At 36.6% G+C, this 20,616-nt stretch overlaps 1 protein-coding gene across 3 annotated transcripts in view; it reads right to left on the reverse strand.

Annotated features, from left to right (window-relative positions):
• Window positions 1-20,616, reverse strand: part of CDK17 (cyclin dependent kinase 17) — a 90,345-nt gene that overhangs the window by 4,765 nt on the left and 64,964 nt on the right. For all 3 annotated transcript variants that reach the window (XM_017804419.1, XM_017804420.1, XM_017804421.1), the window contains 8 exons: window positions 11,521-11,646; window positions 7,541-7,597; window positions 5,939-6,053; window positions 5,314-5,408; window positions 4,621-4,683; window positions 1,761-1,884; window positions 653-773; window positions 24-121 (listed from right to left, as the gene is read on the reverse strand). In XM_017804419.1, the coding sequence (XP_017659908.1) occupies window positions 24-121; window positions 653-773; window positions 1,761-1,884; window positions 4,621-4,683; window positions 5,314-5,408; window positions 5,939-6,053; window positions 7,541-7,597; window positions 11,521-11,646 (799 nt within the window). The remainder of the gene's footprint in view (window positions 1-23; window positions 122-652; window positions 774-1,760; window positions 1,885-4,620; window positions 4,684-5,313; window positions 5,409-5,938; window positions 6,054-7,540; window positions 7,598-11,520; window positions 11,647-20,616) is intronic.

Here is a 20,616-nt window from a genome sequence, read left to right on the forward strand (position 1 = left end):
TACTGCTAAAAGTATTCATTTACCAAGAAGTCTGAAAATTAAGTGCAGTTCATCTTCAACAGTCGAACCAGGAAAAAGAGGCCTTCCTGATGCCATTTCAAAAAATATGCATCCGACACCCCTTTATAAAAACAGGAAAAAGATAAAGCAGAAATAATCCTAAAATTTCAGCTCTTAAAGACTTCTGCAATTTCTCTTCAATTACAACAAATTATTAAATTAGTTGTTAAAAATACTGTTTAGAAAGATGTGAAGCAACAAAAGAGTTGTCAAAGACTGAACAAAACCTGTGTCATAGCTATATTATATCCCCTTCCTTCAGATGTCAAGTTAATCAACTGTATTAAAGTTCATAGTAAAATACCACATTATCATGTCATTAGGAGAATAAGGTTTGTTTTTCCCCCTAACACTGTGGGCCTAATGCTTGCTTACTCCGAGCAATAAAAAGGTACTCTGCATTTTCAGAGAGGAGCAGTAGCGCCTTCCCAGTCTACCATTTTTTTCTCTAAGCATCTAACTCAGTTGTAGCCTACAAAAATTCAAAGGATTTGAGTATATGAGTATTTGAATGTTACTATATAACAGCAGAGTTAACATTTTTTCAACTTCACTCAGAACAAAACTTTAAATTAGACAAAGCTATACGAACCACATGTCAATTTGAGTTGAATACTCTGAAGATCCGAGGAGAACATCAGGTGGTCTGTACCATAATGTGACAACTTCATTGGAATAGGTCTTCGTAGGAACAGACTTCGCTCTTGCCAATCCTTGATAAATAGGGAAATGAAGAGTCATATGCAGCTTGCTGAAATCCTTTTTGCATGACATTGACAAAATATTTTGAAGAACTAAATAAACCTTATTACACTTGCTAAATACCTTTCCTTAATGCTCGTTTAAAGGCCCTAATAAATACATTTCTACAACCTGTGATTCGTCTTTTGGTATTTACGGCAATCTCACGGTCAACATTTTTAAGCACAGAAGATCAGTAAACAGGTCAAATTCTGGGCTAATCCTATACATTTCGTTAAATCAACAAAGCACTAGATCAGTATGACACCTCCCCACTGCTCTATTTCTATTTGAAAATTAAATTGCAAAAAGCAGAAGGCAACAAACGAATAATGAAACAGTGGAAACAGACCAAATCAGCATTGGATCATCAGGGTTCTTCCATTCTAACATTTCAATTTGTCACTAATATCTTCAATAAAATTCAGGTCTATCATGTTAGATGCAATCTTCTGAGCAACTTTCATTCACACACAAGGGGAACAACCAGTGGTATCATAACTTTTGAAGGATCTTCCAGACACGGAAGGTAACAGGAAAATGTGCATGCCCCACCTACTGTAAATCCCAAAGGAACTGGTGTATCAAGTGATGGAGCAACACCTGACAATTTAGCATATGACCCTTTCTTTCTCACCTCATGTCACGGTTACCCTGCTTTAGAGTGACTGTGGAGGGTTAGGAGAAGTAACTTGAGCTTCACCTTAAAGATCTGACTAAGTATCAATTTCAAAGGAAGCTGTTAAGACTACTTTCAAACCACAACTCAAGTGATAGTATTATCCATACAGGTATTACTTTGATTACTGATACCCTGTAAAAGACTAACTTTCATTTTCTCTTTGAGAACACCCAAATTCCCTACAGACCCAATGTACTCATTTCTCCTTCATAAGGAAAAAAGTGTTTATTTTGCTGAGAGATAAAAATATCTATTACAGAATAATTTCAGGCCGTACCAAAGTCTGCAAGCTTCAGTTCTCCTTTCTCATTAATGAGTAGATTTTGAGGCTTCAAATCTCGATGTAACACCTTCCTCCTATGACAGTATGCCAAACCACGAAGAATCTGATATAAAAATAGCTACAAAAGAGAACATTTAGATAAATTAGACAAAGAATGTTAGTCTACAGATTACACAACTGTAACAGCCCTTCTGGGTACTGGAGAGTTAAGTCTCTGTATTGTAAGCAGGACAAAAACACTTCTCAAAAAGTGAGTTACTTTTCCATATGAACACATTCTGAACATCTTCATTATTGTTCAGAGATTTAAAATCCTTTTATGCTAATGCACTGCTTTAGCACTATTACAACAAAGACTTTTAAGAGCAATTTGTTCTGTTTAACTGAAGAGAACCACAGGCCTGTATATTTTTAAAGTAAGCATTTACTACTGCTCTTCCACACACTGATGTTTTTAAAGGTAACTGTCTCTGACTATATACTCAAGTTCCCTTCTGCCATAGAATCTCTTCTGAAAATGCAGCACAGCATCCTTTCTATCCAACTGTGCTAAACTATGTAAAGAATGCTTTGGCATGCTACTGGAAAAATACACTTAGATTTGCAAGCTCACAGAGAGATGGGGAAATGAGGATTACTAAAACAGCCCAACTGCCTCTGGCATTTACATTCATCCCCTCACCTTGACACACACAGGCTTATTTGAGTCCTTTGCAACAGCAAGCCGAGCAAGCAGCTCCAGTTATGCATATTAATGCTGCACATACATAGATATTAAAGTAGTAAGGGGTGAAGAAAGGTTTGGCAGCCAAACAAGTTTACTATATCACTGCACTAAGAACTATTCTGCAGTTTCTGTATGTATAAAGGGTCTGATCTTGACCATGAAACTTCTGGGTAGCCATTGCTGGCATTTACCACACAATGGCCCTCAGTCAGCATAGGTGATCAAATATACAATGACAAAACATAGAGCAGTACTGAAAGCAATGTTTACCAATGTGACAAATTCATCATGGAACAGGACCTTTGAGGGAAAACACTAGAATGTTTTTATATGACCATTTTCTAACACATCAGTTTATTTTTGTACCAAGTGACACCATCAAATTCTTTTTTGTAAACTGGGCAAATACATAGCAGGTGTAGTTATATCCATCTGTTCTCAGTCCACTGACGTGGGATTTACCTGTTATTGAAAAACAGGAATTGGGACTGATTTCTTTCTTTGTTTTCTTTTTTTATAAGAGCAGAATGAGGAGCAACAAGTTTTGTTCAATCTACTCATGTCCATACTGTTGCAAGGGTAGCCAGTCCCAAGCTATATTAGCAGGACTGTTATGGAAATCAATGGCCATCTTTAGTGTACACTGGGACTGCAAGTATTAGTCAAGAATGAAAAGCAGGTTATTCTACAGAAATTGTGAATCTTCACCACCCTTGGCAGGGATCCTTTTGGAAATGCACAGGATGCCATGTATTAGCTCAAAATTTTCGTTGAAACTAATACTTGCAGAGATCACACACATCTTCATGTTGTCAAAACACAAAAAAATTAAAATTAGCTGAGGAATGTGAGGGGAGTGATGACAGGGAGGTCTCTCAAATGTTAATGATGACTCGAACCCCCACAGCTATTGCAAGGTGAGCACCTAGAGCTACCACAGTTAAGAAACTGTTCTGTTTTACCAGTGCCAAAGGTAGTGACCATATAAATCTGCTCTTCAAGCACAGCTTAAACCATAGGCAAACAAGGAAAAACAGTTCCTCTGCTTAGCTTGGATTACCACAACCAGATTCTGCTTGTTCTTTAACTGCACTTATAGGAGTCAGGTTCCCACTTACAGCTTTCCCTTACATTTTTTAAGCTTAAAGCTTTACTTATTAATTTTTAGATAATTAAAAACACAAATGTAATTATGTTTTTTTGTTGTCTCTCCGAAGTAGAAACAAATTAAAGAATTTCTTTTTGCAGGCTCTCAAAGGAAGCAACAGAGTAGGTTAAGGGCAGATGTCTTTCCACAGAGACACTTCTTGTAACGTGACAACAGAATAAAAGAGAAAGCTAACCAAACAGTAACCAGTATCTAGACTGAATGCCAACTCACTTCACTCATTTCAAGACAGCACTGACCTCTGTTTGGAACCTTGTTTATAAAGCCATAAGTATTAATGAACATAAAGGGTTATTCCAGTTTTCCAAATCAAAACCTGCTTGTTATGAGAGGTAACACTTGAGTCAGTTTCAGCAGGCCAGATTCAAAACTTAGTCACTCGACCAGGCCACAGCCATAATTAAAAGAAACAGGCAATTAAGCCTTAAAGAAAATGACTTCCATTTTCTTACTAATGGAAAGATGAACATAACTCATTCTTAAACATATATTTTTAATTTCTTATTTGTGTGGTAGGCAGTGGCACCCAAAACCACATTCATGATCAAGGCTACATTTTTCTGTGTATATAGTATGCATGTATATAGTATGCATGTATATAGTGTGCATATATAAATTTTATTTGAGGATATATCGAACTACAGCCTTAATAAATGAGTAGAAAACAATGGAAGAACAAGAAGAGCCCAAAAGAGTTATGAGTGTATTATTTTTTAGGAATTTTTAAATTTTAGATATGTAACTTCAAAGAGAATGAAAATACATGAAGTTACATAATCTCTTTTCAATCAAAATCATAAAGACTCCATTTGATGTCAAATGTAGGCCAAAAGGTCAAAAAGGAAGTTGTTTCTTTATTTTGTTTTTAAAAAGACTAAACCATATAGCTCCTGATTATTAAATTCTCTGAGATTCTTAGGACAAAGCTGAAGGCAGTTACTGTCACTAAAAACACTCACCTTTACATTGTGCATACTCATGATGTTACCACAGTCGTCCATGTACTGCTTCAGATCCTTGTCCTATCAAAACACCATCATTGTTGTTCAGTCAAATTATGGACAATAGATTGCATGAATATTATTTGTTGGTAGAACTAAAATAATACATCAGAAAAATGAGTTTTCTGCAAAAGATATTCAATGATAGAAAACCCAAACGCCTGGGCACAGAAAATTCTGGCTTTCCACAGGATATAAATACCCATGTTTTTCAGCAAGATGCATCAGCTCAGGCAATGTTATTTGCTACTGCCTTCTCCTCCATCTGTGTGTGGCACAGTATTTTATAAAATTGGTATATTCTCCAATTACACTGGAAGTGAATACATCATAAGAAAAAATTATCATAGGAACAGTAGTGTGATTACTCTTTTCTACAGTTAATGATTTTGGACAAGTAGGCCATTTGCTCAGGTAGACCACAACTACCTGCTATTAATGAAACTCTGAAATGATCACAACAGCGGTTACTAATTTACAGCAATTCAAGAACTGAATACACTTTCTTCATTTTCAGCTGAATGATTGTAGATGCAGGAGTAAATTAGAATAGTCCCAGTATTTTTAAAAAGAGTACAGAATTTCACTATGTTTCCATTTCTTAGAAATAATAAACTGAATGTAAAGTTTACTAATTGTTTAAGCACTTACCAAGTATTCGAAAACAAGAGTCAAAGACTTGTCTGTGTGCACAATATCATGTAATGTAACAATATTTGCATGCTTCAGATCTTTTAATAATGACACTGCAAAAGAGAATAGTAAGTACAAAAATAAGTGCAAAACCCACGAGCATTAAGTGCATTTCTAAAAAGTTCATACATATAGGCTATTTGATTTTTTTACTTAAAAGCTATTTTTAGGAACATAATACTCTCATAGATTAAGTTAATAAGAAAAGTATTTAATCAAAGCATCAAACATACACTTGAGTAATAAACTGTAAGTATTTTGCAAATTATACGTTTCAGACAGATGTCATTTGATAAAAATGTATTCTGAGTCCCTGGAAGTTACTCACGAATAGTAGTCTAATTCAGTATCAAATCATCCATTTATAACGCTGCATTTGAGATCACAATCATCCCCCATAAAGCAAATAAATCTGAAACACAACCTCTAAATATGTTTGCACTAAAATTTTCCTGATCTAGACTAATATCAATTTCACTAATCTCCCATGTAGTCTATGTATTTCCAAGTACTGATGGTTCTTTGGTCAAAAAACAAATTCAGAAGTATCTGAAGTTCCAAGAATTAAAGAAAAAGTTACCACCTTCTCTTATGGCTGTGCACGGTGCTCCTTCTTCATGTTCCAGGCGTATTTCTTTCAGAGCTACCAGGTTCTCTGTCAATTTACTTCTCCCCTTATAAACTGTTGCATAAGTACCCTATAAAATGGAAAAAGAAGGAAACTTTTACAAGGTGTTCCTTCATTGAAACTTTAGTTAAATAAAAAAAATATAAACTTCTGGTCTGAGGTTCTAAGAGGTTTCATTTTGGATATGAGTAGTTTTTACATTATGTTCTTTTGATATTATGTAAAAGTACAGAAGTATTTTTCAAGCACAGGACCAAACTCACAGAAGACACATGGGGTGTGCATGCTTAACAGCTCTGGAAATTACATGGAAATCTGTATACCACAGAGCTACCAAAGAAGTCAGATCAGGTAGCGTTAAGTTTACAAAGTTCACTGCTGGGATCATTTACACACCTGAAAGTCTCTGTTAGACGACTGATACCGAGCTTGGGTATCTCTACACCAGGCTGCAGACATACTCTTCCACAACCTTAATGAAAACATATTGGAACAGGCTGCCCAGGGAAGTGGTTGAGTCACTGCCCCTGGAGGTATTTAAAAGATGTGTACACGACAGATAAAAGATTCAGGGACCTGGTTTAGTGGTGGACTTGGCAGTGCTGGGTAACAGTTGGACTCGATGATCTTAAAGGTCTTTTCCAACCTAAACAATTCTGTGATTCTACAAAACTGGTGCTGTCCACTATATTTTTTAAGCAAGTGAGACTATGTACACCCACAACTATCACTTGATTGCTATTAAATTAACATTCCTCTAGAGGGGCATTGTTATGTCATGTCTAGCGATCCATCTAACAAGTGCTAGAGGCAAAATAAGAAAATAAATGTTTGGAAATTAAAATGTTGCAAATGGAGGACTGCAACATTCACAGCAGAGATGCTGACCAGCCCTGCCTCCTTCTGCAATGTTCAGTGCATCCCTTTCCTGTGCTCCTTGTCCATTTCTGATTCCGTTGGTACAGGACTGACACTTGGCGACCCACCTGCAATTTCTCTGGAAGTCAGAGGCTGAGTGGAGGTGGAAAGCCTGCTGCCCTCCCAGATGGAAAGGCAAAATCAAAGTGTTCCATACTTCACTTGGCAGCACCTGGCTGGCTGCCCAGCTCAGGCGTGCAGGCTTCTTTACCAGAACGCACATAGCTACTGCCTGCTCCTTGCAAGCACTGGCCTCTAGTCCATCATGAGTGTTCCCTAACTCCTGGCAGGAGGACACCAGACTTAATTAGTTTTATTATCAACAGAATAATTTTGTCTATACTACAAAAAGCCAACCTATGTAAGAAGGTCTCAGCTCATTGGTTAATGCAGTCTTGTTCTTCCTCAGCTCTACGACAGTTTTACTGGGGTTTTTTCCTTTTTTTTGCTTATTATATATGCACAGAACATTTGTGTGGTTGTGAAATTATTATACCTGTTGAATATGTTTGGTTTACTGAAAAGATAAATTCAACTGCTATTTTGAGGGATATGGAGAATTTTGGTTAACACATGCAAAATTTTATATAAGACATTGTCATCAAAGCAGTGATTGTTCCAAAAGAAAGCTATACATACCTCTCCAAGCTTTTCTAACTTGATATAGGTTTCCATTTTTCCAAATCCAATTTCTGACTGCAATGAAATAAATGGAAAATTCATGACTAAAACCGAACACTTCATTTATACATCATTTAACGAGCAAGCCAAATGTCACTTCGGAAAATTACCTGATAGTAAACACTCTGCTAATTTTAAAAACAATTTAGCATGTTATGATATAAATGCATCCCAGCATCCAAATCTAATGCTCAGCTCAGGCCAGTCTCCTGTGTATCCTGGAAGGACTATGTACTGAGTTACACTTAGACCAAACCCTCACTTTAACCTACCTCCTACTTAGGTCTTCTCCTCTCTTCTGATCCGATTACTACTAATGAGGTTGTTATAGCTCAAAGCACAGAAGTCACCTTGAACTAGTCCATTCTTTCTCTTGCTCAGCATAACCATATGTTGCTGCTTCTTTCAAAGTAAATTTGTTTGCTATGTTCAAGATCCCAGCTCCAAGTTTCCTCTCCCATTCTGACTCTCAATGCTTTTCGGACTAAAACTTCGCTAGGAAAATCCCTAAACATAATTCCTCCACAAGCTCCAGCTTTGTCTCAACAATTTAAATTTCTTACCTCATAACTCCACATCTTTGTCTATTTTACTTGGATCTATTCACCTTCTCTTTTTTTGTCACCAGCTTAGCTCTTCAATGCAAGCCAGAAGGCTTTCCCTGCCTATATAACACCTTTATTTCCGAAGACTGTAAGACCATTGCTCTTTTCCTGTTCGAATTCACTGCTACTCTCATATTTAACATGCTTGTCTCTAATAGTTATTTTCACATAAGACCACAGCCAACTACACCAAAGTCTTCTATTGTTCTTGCAGTGTAAAGAATGCTGAAAGTAAACATGTAAGCATGTAAATTTTTAAACCAATTTACAACATGCATATAGCCTGTATCCTGTCAAAACCCAAAATTCATGGGCTTCATGGGATTATGCTTTACTGACAACTGGACATACACTAAGACAAAAAAGCCAGGTTTTCTCCCCTAGCATCACCTTTCACTTCCAAACATAGCCCTCCACTGGCTATTTATTTCCAAGGAACAATCCTTTGATCTTGGACTGGCTTTAGCACCCGGGTACACACATCGGAACACACTGATTTGCTCCTAAAAATCTGATGGATATTAAAGTTTTATATTATTTCATGGTAACACAGTGTAAAATAAATATTGATGACTGTATTCAGATTTGACAACAATACAATATGAAGGTAAGAAAAGTTTGATTAATATTTAATTTTCAGAACACATGGAAGAAATTATATCCCGAAGTAAGTATAAGATCTTGTCTGTAAACATATTTGATATATCTAAGAGAAAAAAAGGGCATATAATTATGCCAACATAGCATTAAGAGTAATTCTGCTTTATTAAATTATTGCTAGAAATGAAATGTTTAAGAATTGCCTAAGCAGTGATACTTACTTTAGCATCACACATATTTAGGAGCTTGTCAAAGACAAGCTGTTTATCTCAAAATACAAGCAAAGTTGATATCTGGCAAGCCTTAGGGATTATAGCTCCAGTGAGATTTTAAACATACCACTTATACAGGTACAATGTCAGCAAAATAAATATGTTTCCAAAGTGCATTTTGACTTAGTTAAACAAACATATCTTGAAGTGAATATTAGATGTTATTAGAATTAAAAAGATAGGTTGCTTAGTTTATAGGAGAAACTAAAGGAGAACTCATAGCCCTTAGTCTTATTATTGCCAGACAGTCTGGAATACAATTTAAAAAGCCTAATTACTAAGAAACGTTGATGATTTCATCAACACTAAATAAATTCATTATCTTTTTTTATACAATAAAACCATAAAATATTTCCTACATACAGAAGACAGATACTCTCCAAGACCTGCTTTTTTATGTGTTTAAATTTTTGATCACATTTTGGTTGCTTATTACTCCTAAGAAAAACTAATTTTTACATTCCTCAAACTAAGATCAATTTCATTTTTCCTTCAAAATAATTTCTGAACTATTTCATTTTTTTCTGCAATATGCATCTACCTTGACTTACACAGAAACACTGAAGGACTGCATTTTTGGTCTTTGACTTCTAATAACTGGTGCAGAAGTTACACCTATGCCACTGTGCATATACATACATACACTATGCAATACATACATACACTATGCAATACTGTACATGTATGCACAAAATCCAGACCTAAAGTATAACAAGTCCTCACTTGGTACTTTTTATAGCCTTTTTGATTCCTATTAAGCCTTGAAAAGAAACATGCCTTTGAAACAGAGCATAGTACTCATATATTGTAATTAACAGTCTGCTACCAGGCTTTCAATGACAATTTTGGAATAATGAGTCCTTGAATTTCTCCTTTTTAAAGCTTAGTTTGAAATCATGAAAGGACAACGCAGCAAATGCATGCCTGCATTCCACAGCACTGCTGGCAGATTTCATTTTGGACTTTTAAGCCCATTAAAAATGAAAGCATTTTTAAAAGGTGAAATGAAACAACCTTGTGACAGCATGCTAATTCCACACACAGACCATATTCATTAGAGGGCACTGTTTTTCTGTCAGTCTTCCAGAAGGTACAGAGAACTTCAGCTACTCTCAGGGCTCAATGTTAAATGAGCAAGGAGACTTAAACACACAGGAAAATTCCCCCAGCCCCCAAATAGTGGACTCCACTGAAAAGGTTCGACTGAACAGGTATTTTGCCAGTATCTGAAGATAGGTTTGGGGAAGTCTGTTCCTCAGTTAAATGCTACATCAGTAACTAAGGGGTGAATGAGCTACAAAATTCTGGCGTAAATATTTCAGCCAGCTACATTATTATTACTTCCAGAGCTTTGCTCCAATCTTCTTTTCTTTTAATATTGTTCCTGTAAAAGGTGGCATGCATATCAGAGCTTCGTTAGTCTAGCAAACTAAATTGTATTTTTTTCAGGGTAAAAATACATGAAATCTCAACCACTGCTTTGTTAAAAACATTATTCATTATGAGTAAAGATATTTCACAGTTAATGAAACTATTTCACTACACGTACTTTGATATTAATTTTTCAGCAAATAAGGTATTAAATCAAGAAAACATCAATGTGCATTTCAAAAATGTATTTAGTTTTTCTCTGTGAAGAATTTCTCACTAAAGAATTTGCTCAGGAATTCAGTAACAGTCTAGCAACTCTTTAAAACCTCAATTAACATTAAGAAAGCTGATAGATCAAATTATGGCTGAAATGTAGCAATTTTTTGTAAAATAAGGCAATAATGGTGCTTTTTGTATTATTTCAGGTATGTGCATATTTTATATGCACAAGTATCCAGCATTTCTAGGACTTATACTCTAATTACAGTATAGAAATACTCATTCTGCCATCTCCAAGAAAAAGACTTATTTTTTAATGTAACTCAATAATCTAAAAAGATGTATGAATTTATTCATTCGTTCTTTTAGGAAATCACATATGCTTTAAAACAACAACAAAAATGTAAAACACCCATTATCATCTCAACAGCAATTCTGAGAAAGAAAATCTGTTATCCAACACAAAAAGAACAGTAAGGAGCACCTGCCTTCATATTATGCTGCTTTAGGGTCTTCCTACTAAATCATATGAAGGTCCCAGCCCTGACCTAAGACTGCGTGGCCTATTTGCTCAAACAGATCATCCCGGCTCTAAAAAGCAAAAGGATTTAAGTATGTACTTCAGGAGTTGAGTTTAGCCACTGATTTCCATGGGTCAAGACCTTCAATGAGAAATGACAGGACCAAGATAGCAAGAGAAAAATGAAATGAAGTTCTTAATTGGATTTTGCCAGGTGTATGCTGACATTCAGGACATAAAAGCCAAGGTGCAAATGAAGCTGAAACATACCCATGGAATACAAGCACGTGCAGTAAATGGATCCCAAAGACCCGAGAGGTTGGTTTAGAAAGGCAGCTGCATTACACTTACTAGTGATGCTCTACGAGAACGTCGGCTCATGGGTTGATCAAAGGGCGGGCTGTTGATCTGCAACTTTTCAAGATAGACATCAGGTATCCTGATGTCAGCGGGCAGGGACAAGCGCTTGTTCAAATCCTGCAGCAAAGAATGTTGAAAAGAGAAGGGTCAAATACAATTCAGAATTTTGTCAAACATTTTTTAACACTTGTAGTGTTATTGGTTTTCCAGTGTTGCTATTTAAAACTGAAAGATTTATACAATTAAAAATAATCTCACAGAAATTGCTTTAAAAACATATTCTCTCCTAACAATACTTCAACTTGCTTAGATAACAGGTTAGAAAAAAACCAAACCCTGTGTAAACTCATTAACCTAACAAGAGGAATGAAATATTAAAATGCAATTAATTACATTGTGGACAAATGTATTGAGTTTACTTGGATACTTACACATACCTTGAATACTAGAGACTGAGAATTCAGAGACTTGTAAATACATTTCTTTTCTTATAGCAATTACATTAGAATAACAAGAGATCTCCATGATTCAAAATATATCACCCTCTCTTTCTCTTGACTACTGGAAGTTACAGACTTCCTTCAATTTCCAGTTTTTCCAGTCTTACAAAACAGAACTGCTTCGTTATTAGAGCCAACTATAACAAGTATTATTACATTTTTTCTATTTCAAACTCTTTACTATAGGATCTTTAGAAAATGAAAATGTCATTATATAAAAGCAGTTTTCCCTAACCAAATTCTGTTTTTCACTAGTAAATTTTTTCAACAACAACATGCATTATTTCTAAGACAAGAGGGAAACAAAATTACTTCACATTTCAGCAAATGGGAGGGAGAAGATTTCTTTGGGGTGACTGCACATTCTTACTGTTTTTATTTTTAGTTTGGCTTTAATCTCAAACATGCCAGAAAACAAAATATCAAATGTTGTCTTAAAATGGCCAGTCACCATGACAGAGATAAAAGGACAACATATCCAAACTCACAAAACACGGGAAGTATTTTTGCAAAACAGCAGGAATTGTATTGTGGTGAAGGTAGCTTATCCAAGTTAAGAAAATCATGCACAACGTCACAGTATACAATCCACTCCTAGAGATTCTACCCTGAAGTTAAGAGGACACCTCTGGAAGCACCACTGTTTTCACACTTTTCTCCAGCACAGGAGGGGAACTGCATATTTCTGCTGGTGGAGCTCAGATTTAATCAATACTGACCTGAGGGCAGCAAGGCGTTCTGGAAGTTACCCTTTTCTATCTTACCAATCACCTCCAGATGGGCATCCTGAGCTAAAATGTTGGCAGCTACATCCCAGTTCAGTTCCCCTCAGGCTTGACACCATGTGCTTCTACTCATGTCTTTGCAGCAGCTTTGAACTATTTCAGCATGCTAAATCATCAAGAAACTATCTCAGGCAAAGTGCAAAAGCTTCCTGCCAGCTTTGTGCTCCAAACAGGTTCAGTGTAAGGTCACACAAGCTCATAGCCTGAACACAGGGCAAGAGAGGCAGGGCAAGCCCAGGAAGCCGGCAGCCAAATTGGCTTAGGCTGACAAAAGAACTGGATCGTCAGACTTTTCAAGACTCAAGATCCTGGTGAACTACTTCCTAAGCTTTCAGTGATGAGAATGTATTTGAACCAAGTATATGAATGACCTGCACACATACCTGGAGCAAAAGCTAGGTGAAAAGTATCAGTTAAAGATATATACTTTGAAAAAAATCTATATATATTGGCAATTAGTTGAATCTCAGGTAGGACTGAAGTGCTAATATATATCCCCCCACAATGATTTACATACGCTATTCACTACGGCCACTGGATACAGGCAGAAATTTTTAGAGATGCCAGCAAAGCTCCAAATTCTGGCAGATGATCCTCCTTTTCTCCTTTTGCTCCTCACACCTCCTTAGGTACAGAGCACAAAGTCTGTCAGCTCCTGCTTTGCTGCCCAATATCAGCTTCTTTGCATAACTGAAAAAAATAAAGTGTCTATTTCTCATTTGGTACAGAATTTTTAAATTTTCTTTAAAAAAAAAAGTACTGTTCACAGAATGACAGCTCTGACCAACATTTTGAAGTTAAATCAAAAGAAAATAAAAGGATGGTTCTGTTTTGGCAGCTTCTAATTTAAGTTTATTAACTCATTTTCAACTTGAGTATTTCAAATTTTTCAAAACACTGGCAATTGTAAAACTGCCTGTGTGGTGTTCAGGAGAGTGGTGGAACTAACTAATCATAACAGGAGCTAGAAGTATTCCCTACAGTAAGCTGGCATTTTCCACTACAATATTTTCTTTCTTTTTGCCAGGCTCTGCAAATGCCATTTTTGTAATAAGCAACTAAAATTCAGTGAAGCTGAAGTCATCTGAAAAGAGAAATACCTCTTTCCTACTGAGGAGGGCTTCAGATCATGAAAAATAAATAATTTCATCCTATAATTTACCGCATTCTTCAGAAAATTCTGGTAGCCCTTCAAAACAGTTGAGCACAAAGGAAGGCGTGCCATGTTGACTTAAGGAAAGCAGCTTTGACATCTCACTGCAGAGTAAAATCATGAGACTGCTGGAACAAGACAGGGATGACAGAAGAAGGAGCAGCGTCACTCTACTCCACCTTCCTATTGTAATCCCAGATCAACACTGGGCCAAATATCCTCATTTTCTTTTTCTGATGGCTCAAGAACAATTTGGTAAATACCAAGACAGCAGAAGAAAAGAGCACTGAGCTGAATTTTTCAACATAACCTTCTGAACACAGCAGATATCATCATTATCCTATATACCGTGTGCCAAAATAGCTTTCTCCTACTTCTATCCATTAACTCTTATGACACAGAAATCTGCTATGTAGTGCTCTCTTCTCACTGTCCCACAGTGCTTGTTTGACAATATGTATTTTAACACAGCCTGTTTCTAGGGATTTTAATGGAGAATGTTTATAGGGACACTGAAATCACAGACCACAACTCAAAGGCCTCATGAAATACTGAGTTGATTGTACCCCAAAGCTTTCAATCTGCATGTTCTCTCCTCTCACAGCACTAATTCTTAATGCAGCCAAAGTGGTGCTTCAAACCTAGCTCCATAGCCTCCAAGAAGCATCTCCAAGCATACAAAGTTGATGGGTATATAGGAAAAAGGAAGCAAAGGTAGCCTTTAGGCTGTGATGGCAATTTGAAAATTATGCCATTAACTGTGCACAGCGCCTGCCATCAGTAAACATAACTTTTCAGATGGAGAGGAAGGGAAACAAGTCTAAGATTCTTTAAGAATTCCTTACTTTGAAGCCCAGGTACCATAAAAAAAAAAAGAGAGATAATATTTTGGGTACCAGAAAATATTATAATGGGAGGTATTTGTAAATCTATTACATAATTCCTGTTCCTTTATTCTCTAAACTTCTGCCTATGCCATTTTTGCAACAGGCAATTGCAAAAGCCCCCATGACTTACTTCAGAGATCCATGTGACATCCTCAGTTCTACACTGAGCTTAAGCTGTAAACTTACATTTGATGCTCCACAGTAGGTAATACAGATACTGTTCGAATGTAAATACTTACTCCTGCAAAGGCCAAAATCTATTCCAATTTAGGTAAAACCCCCACAAACACTACTCTGCTTTAACCACACAACAACTCTCATATCCCCACCCCCTGCAATGTCTGTCTTTAAAAAAGAACCAAACACACCACAACCTGAGGGGGAAAGTAGGGAAATTTTTTTTTCAGAATTGCAATACCTGATTTTAATAAAATTTCTCTACTTACACTTGTAATAGAATGGATTATACACGATAGTAATCATTCTTTTTTCCCCTTAAAAAAACCCCAGTATTAAGTGCTGGAATCCTGAATCTTTGCCATGTTGTTTGTTTGTAAAATCAAAACACTATCTATTCTCCTTAACTTCTTTGAATTGAAGAAAGGTTCTTTTCTGTGACAAAAACAATGATTTTATAAAAACTGCAGCAGATACTTTATAGATTTTTCCTCCTAACGATTTACACCACTATTCTACTTGCAATACTCATGCATATTTGGCTGTGTTGAAATGCCAACCAAGCCAAGACTTCTTTTTTAAAACCATGTATTAAGATTGCTACCTCCCAGTCAGAACCTTTTATGACATCAATATCTGAAAGATCATAGAATCATAAACAAGAAGTCTTTTTTGTATTACAATTATCCTTTACCTAACTGCCTAAAATAGACAAAATTAAAGAAAGTAATTTAGACCGGAACCCCAGATATCTGAAAAATGGAAATTATTGTTTCTTGTTTCTCTGTACCACTTTAATTCCTCCCAGTTTTCACAATAATTGAAGCTGCCACCTCTTGGGAAAAGCAAGCAATTATAATTAAATGCTATACGATAACATGAAAGGGGATTCATTTGATGTGCATAAGAGGAATAAGCATAACGTTTCCTAGTGGCTAAATCACATCAGTCTGACACAGTTGAAAAACCCAGTTAATTTAACTGAGATAACATTAAAAGAAAAGCAAAAACCCAACCACACACCCAACCAATTTTGAGCCTTAAGTTCAAGACCAGGCAGTCTGCTGATGCTTGGGCAACCTGGTCATCTGATGGCAGCATGAGACTTACCCTCCCACCGTGGGCTGACCCCAGTGCACAGTCAAGCCTGCACCCAGAGGAGTGCCCGCTCCCTGCTCCCGCGAGATGCAGAGAAGACAGAAGGGTGGTGAGGAGATTGTGGGTGTAGGGAATTATAGGGAAAGCAAAAGCTGTGTGCCCAAGCAGAGTGGAAGAAGGAACTGATTCACAGCTTCCCATCGGCATGCAGGTGGTCCATCTGTTTCCCAGAAAGTTGGGCCTCAGTAAGCATGGCAGTGGCTCAAGAAGTGAAAGACAAATGTCCTCCCTTCCTCCCCCATTCCTGCAAATGTTCCCCCTTCCTCCCTCCTACTCCCAGCTTTTATTGCTGAGTGCCATGCCAGATGGTACAGAATAGCCCTTCGGCCAGTTTGGGTTGGCTGTCAAGCCCAGGGGAGACCTGTTTCCCTGCTGGTGCTGAACAGCCCTTACGGAGAGGCTGCCCTTGGAGTATGAAGCCCAGAGCTGCACGTTAGATGCAATCTCCAGCTCCACTCCCTCACTCTGCTCAATGCAGCCATCCCACCCCAATCTCACCATTGCTGCTTTACCAGCAGCAAAACCTGCTCTTCCAAACCCCACAGCTTGCTGCTGTTTTGGTGTGAACCAGGCTGCGGTGCCAGCAACAGTAGGAAACAGTGATTTTTAAGAATTTCTAATTCTCTTAAATCTCTGCAGAATTCCGTGAAACAATGAAAAAGAGACTTTCTGGACAAAGGACTTTGTCCACACTAATTTCAATGACCAACTGAATGCAGTGACCTGTTAGCATTTCTCATAAGAAAAAAAAACAAATTAAAACCAAGAAAGCTTTTATAATTGAAACTATTAGGATGCAGGCCGTTAGAAGATCTTGCTACAATGCTGTTAAAAGAATAAGGCAGGACTGAGTTTTCCTATCCTCCTTAACTTCAGATACTTAAGAGTTTGAGACAGTCAATACTTCAGAGTTAAATGCCCATTTTTAACACTAATTTTGCATCCCTTTATAAATGTTCTAAATTTTTGTTTAATTTTTAAAGGTAGTAAAACAGAGCAACTCTCTATGATATTTTATATATCCTTTCTTAAACATAACAGGTGTGTAAGTGGTGGACACAGACCCTCAACTATGCAGAAGGAATCTGGGTACATTCCTTTATAACTCTTAAGAAGCAAAGGTATGCTTCTTTACTGGAATGTGGAACCTTAGCTTTTAGGGACAGCAAAGTATTTCAGGTAGAACAAACTATCTTTAAAAAAATTAAAATTATATTATTTTCTTGCATGTCACTTAAGATTTGTTTCTCCAAATGAGGTCTAGAGATATGAAAAAGCTTTTGTCAATTCATAGCATTTTCCAGTTAATTCCTTTATAGTTATCTTTAGGGTCAACTTGCAACAAAATATATCAGTGTGGTACTGTAAATGCTGAAATGCCTAAGGTTAACTGTATGTTACTTAATGAGCTATTTTTTGATCCAGTTCCAGACTACACTCTGGAGAGCATATTCAGGCACCATTTGATTTGCTAGGGAAACCAGAATGCTTGTGGCATCTTCCCCCCTCCTTCTAAAACTTAAAAACACATTTTCTATCCTCATATGCAATGCTTATTCTCAGTTTTGCTTTTCTACTGGTATTACTGGCAGAGAAATTCAATCTATTTTTATAATTTGTCTGAAATGAGAATCACATTTGTCCTACCCTGCTTGATGGCAGATAAACATGTAAGCACTTGTGACACTAATATCACTTTGTTTTCTGTGGAGATAAACTACCCTAACTCGTGCTTGTCTTTACCATCTATTTCTAATGCCAGCTACAGCAAATGCTCTGAGAAGAGCTACAGTTCGTGGAGCCTTTTCTTTCATCTGGCTAGCACCCAACTGTGTTGCTGTAACTTGATGTGCATGTTCTGTCTACCACTGACTACTTACACTTGGGCACAACTTAAATCCTGTAGGTCTTGTGAGCTGAGGAATTTAACACAGAGAAAACAAACATGTCTTCTAAATTAAAAATGAACAAACAAACAAAAACCAAGACCAAACCCTCCAAACTTAGCCTGCTTTTTACACATACTTTAAAGTAAAAAACAAAACTCCTAACATTTTTTTATTTCATTACTTATAGTCCTCTTTCGGATGGCCTAAAATACTATTGCAAATACCAGCTTCTTGACTTGGCACCAATAGTAAACCATTCCCAAGACTTTAATACTAGAATTTTGTTATCACATTCTGTTTTTCACATCTGACTGTCAAACTTCTCCTTTTCTACTTATCCTTTTCTCATCTCCTGTTCTCCATAAAAAAACTTACCAGCTATTCCCCTTTATAGTTTCCTGACTTGACTCATAAAATATTCTTTAGTGTCACAGCATGACAGTTTTCAGAAAGTCTCATTCCTGATCAGCAGATCAATTTTCACTTCTCTTAGACCCTGTCAAAAAAGTACATTTTTCCACAGGATAAACCTACTTTTATTTGTGAAAAGAAAACTGTTAACTTTACACTCTTTAAATCAGATATTATAATAAAATACTTCTGGATTTGCTTAACTCACCATTTTTTTTTTTTTTGCCAAGATGCACTACATACTTCACTAAATTTCACCCAAGTTAAAAAAAGATGTACCTAACACAGGACAGAGAATGTTTGAACTCTACATGTTGAAACTGCTCAAAAAAGAAATAATTTGAAACATTCACACTTTTTAGTCTGTCTTCTGACAACCCAAGTCATTACGTCTTTGACTTACATAGCACATTTACTCAATAGATACTAATATTTTTGACAAAACAGAAAAACTACAATCAAAAATAAAATACATAACCAGAAAATTGCCCCAGGGAAGGATTTGTTAAGGTCTTCCTGGACCCAATTTTTACAACACTACAAAAAGCAGAAAAAACAAGGCTACTTTTATTTTTATCCATTAACAAATGTGCCACTTTGCAGACTGCTTCTATCTTGCTGCAACAATAAGTCTCTCTCAAATCTACTGGGCTACAAATGGCACTGCACTCAAAACTGCAACAAGAGAAGAAAGATTCATGCCTCTGCCAGTGAAGCAGTAGGATGCAAATAGAACACAAGGGCAATCCTGTAATACCAAACGACTTGTTAGAAAAACTGGAACGGGAAACCACGATAACATCAGCCATAGTTGATTCTTACTTGAATGTTTCATTTAGCCAACCTAACAGCTGAGTACCTCCAAATCCAGTATTTCCTTATGTGTGGTCAGATGGGTTTGGAGGAGAACGGTCTCTAAGGTGATGATGCAGTGATGTGGTGTAAGAAAGTGAACAATCAGATAACTACCCCTTCAAAGCAAAGTGAGTAATTATCCACTGATACAAGTTTAGCAGCCAAGAAGGAAGCTGTCTCTGTCAGTGCATGACAGACTATATTGTCAAGCTACATCATTATATACCAATCCTTATTGCTTTGGGTCTTCAGTTCATCAATAAGTTACATTTCCAGACCAATCGTTACTTTACTATAACGCAGCAGACAACTTGCTCTCCACCTCTCCCTTAAACTGTACCTTATCTTTTAAGAGTTAATATTGCTAAATTCCATCTTAAGATTTTGTTACAGCCTCACAAAGAAAAAAGAATTGTTCTTCTAAGAATACAGACAGTCTGACAGCCAAACAATCCACTATAGATCAAATGAAAATGCTCTCTTGTGTAAGCATTGGTCTGAATTAGCCTTCTCACCAGTTTTAGCAAGGACCAGAGAGACGTGTCAGCTGCAACCACAAGCTGTTCACTAGTAACTCACAGTGCTTCTGTTCACTAGAGAATGCTCAATGACATCTACATCATATAACCCTCTATGCAATGCAGTTAAACTTCATGACATGCTTACTGGAAAAAAACCCAAAACAACCAACCTTTCCCTCTATTCTTGCCTTGCATATTTCAACTAAAAATGTGTATTAAGTGCTACTTCATGATATACATAAAGCAAACATTAATTTTGCTTATGCTTATGCATTAAACTTGCTTATGCCAGTAAGAATTTAAACATTCTACTATACAACCTTATAAGCATGTACTTATCGCAATATTTTAGCTTGTGGAGTTTTTTCTGAAGGTTGCCTTATCAAATTTCAGTGCATTTTTGTCAAATGACAGTTAGCACAGCTGAAGTCAACTGGATCCTCTATGAAACTATGACATACAACAAGACTGCTAGAGGCAAAGCAAATAGAAAAAAAACTAACCCCAAATCAGAGAACATATTTGTGAAGAACTGTGTTGTTTGGTTACAGCTCTGTAGACCTCTGAGGTGTTGAATCAAAACCACCAGTATACACATGCATCAAAAGAAACCTACAGCATCCTTGTAGGATGCTATTTTAACACCTTTATAAATAGGCCTCAATTACTGTAGCCAGAAAGACTATTTTAACAGCTAGGATGAGTTATCTATACCAGTCTTCCTTATATGTGTATAAAACAATCATCATTC

This window comes from Lepidothrix coronata, unplaced genomic scaffold (assembly GCF_001604755.1).
Source record: "Lepidothrix coronata isolate B3197 unplaced genomic scaffold, Lepidothrix_coronata-1.0 Scaffold9, whole genome shotgun sequence".
NCBI lineage: Eukaryota > Metazoa > Chordata > Aves > Passeriformes > Pipridae > Lepidothrix > Lepidothrix coronata.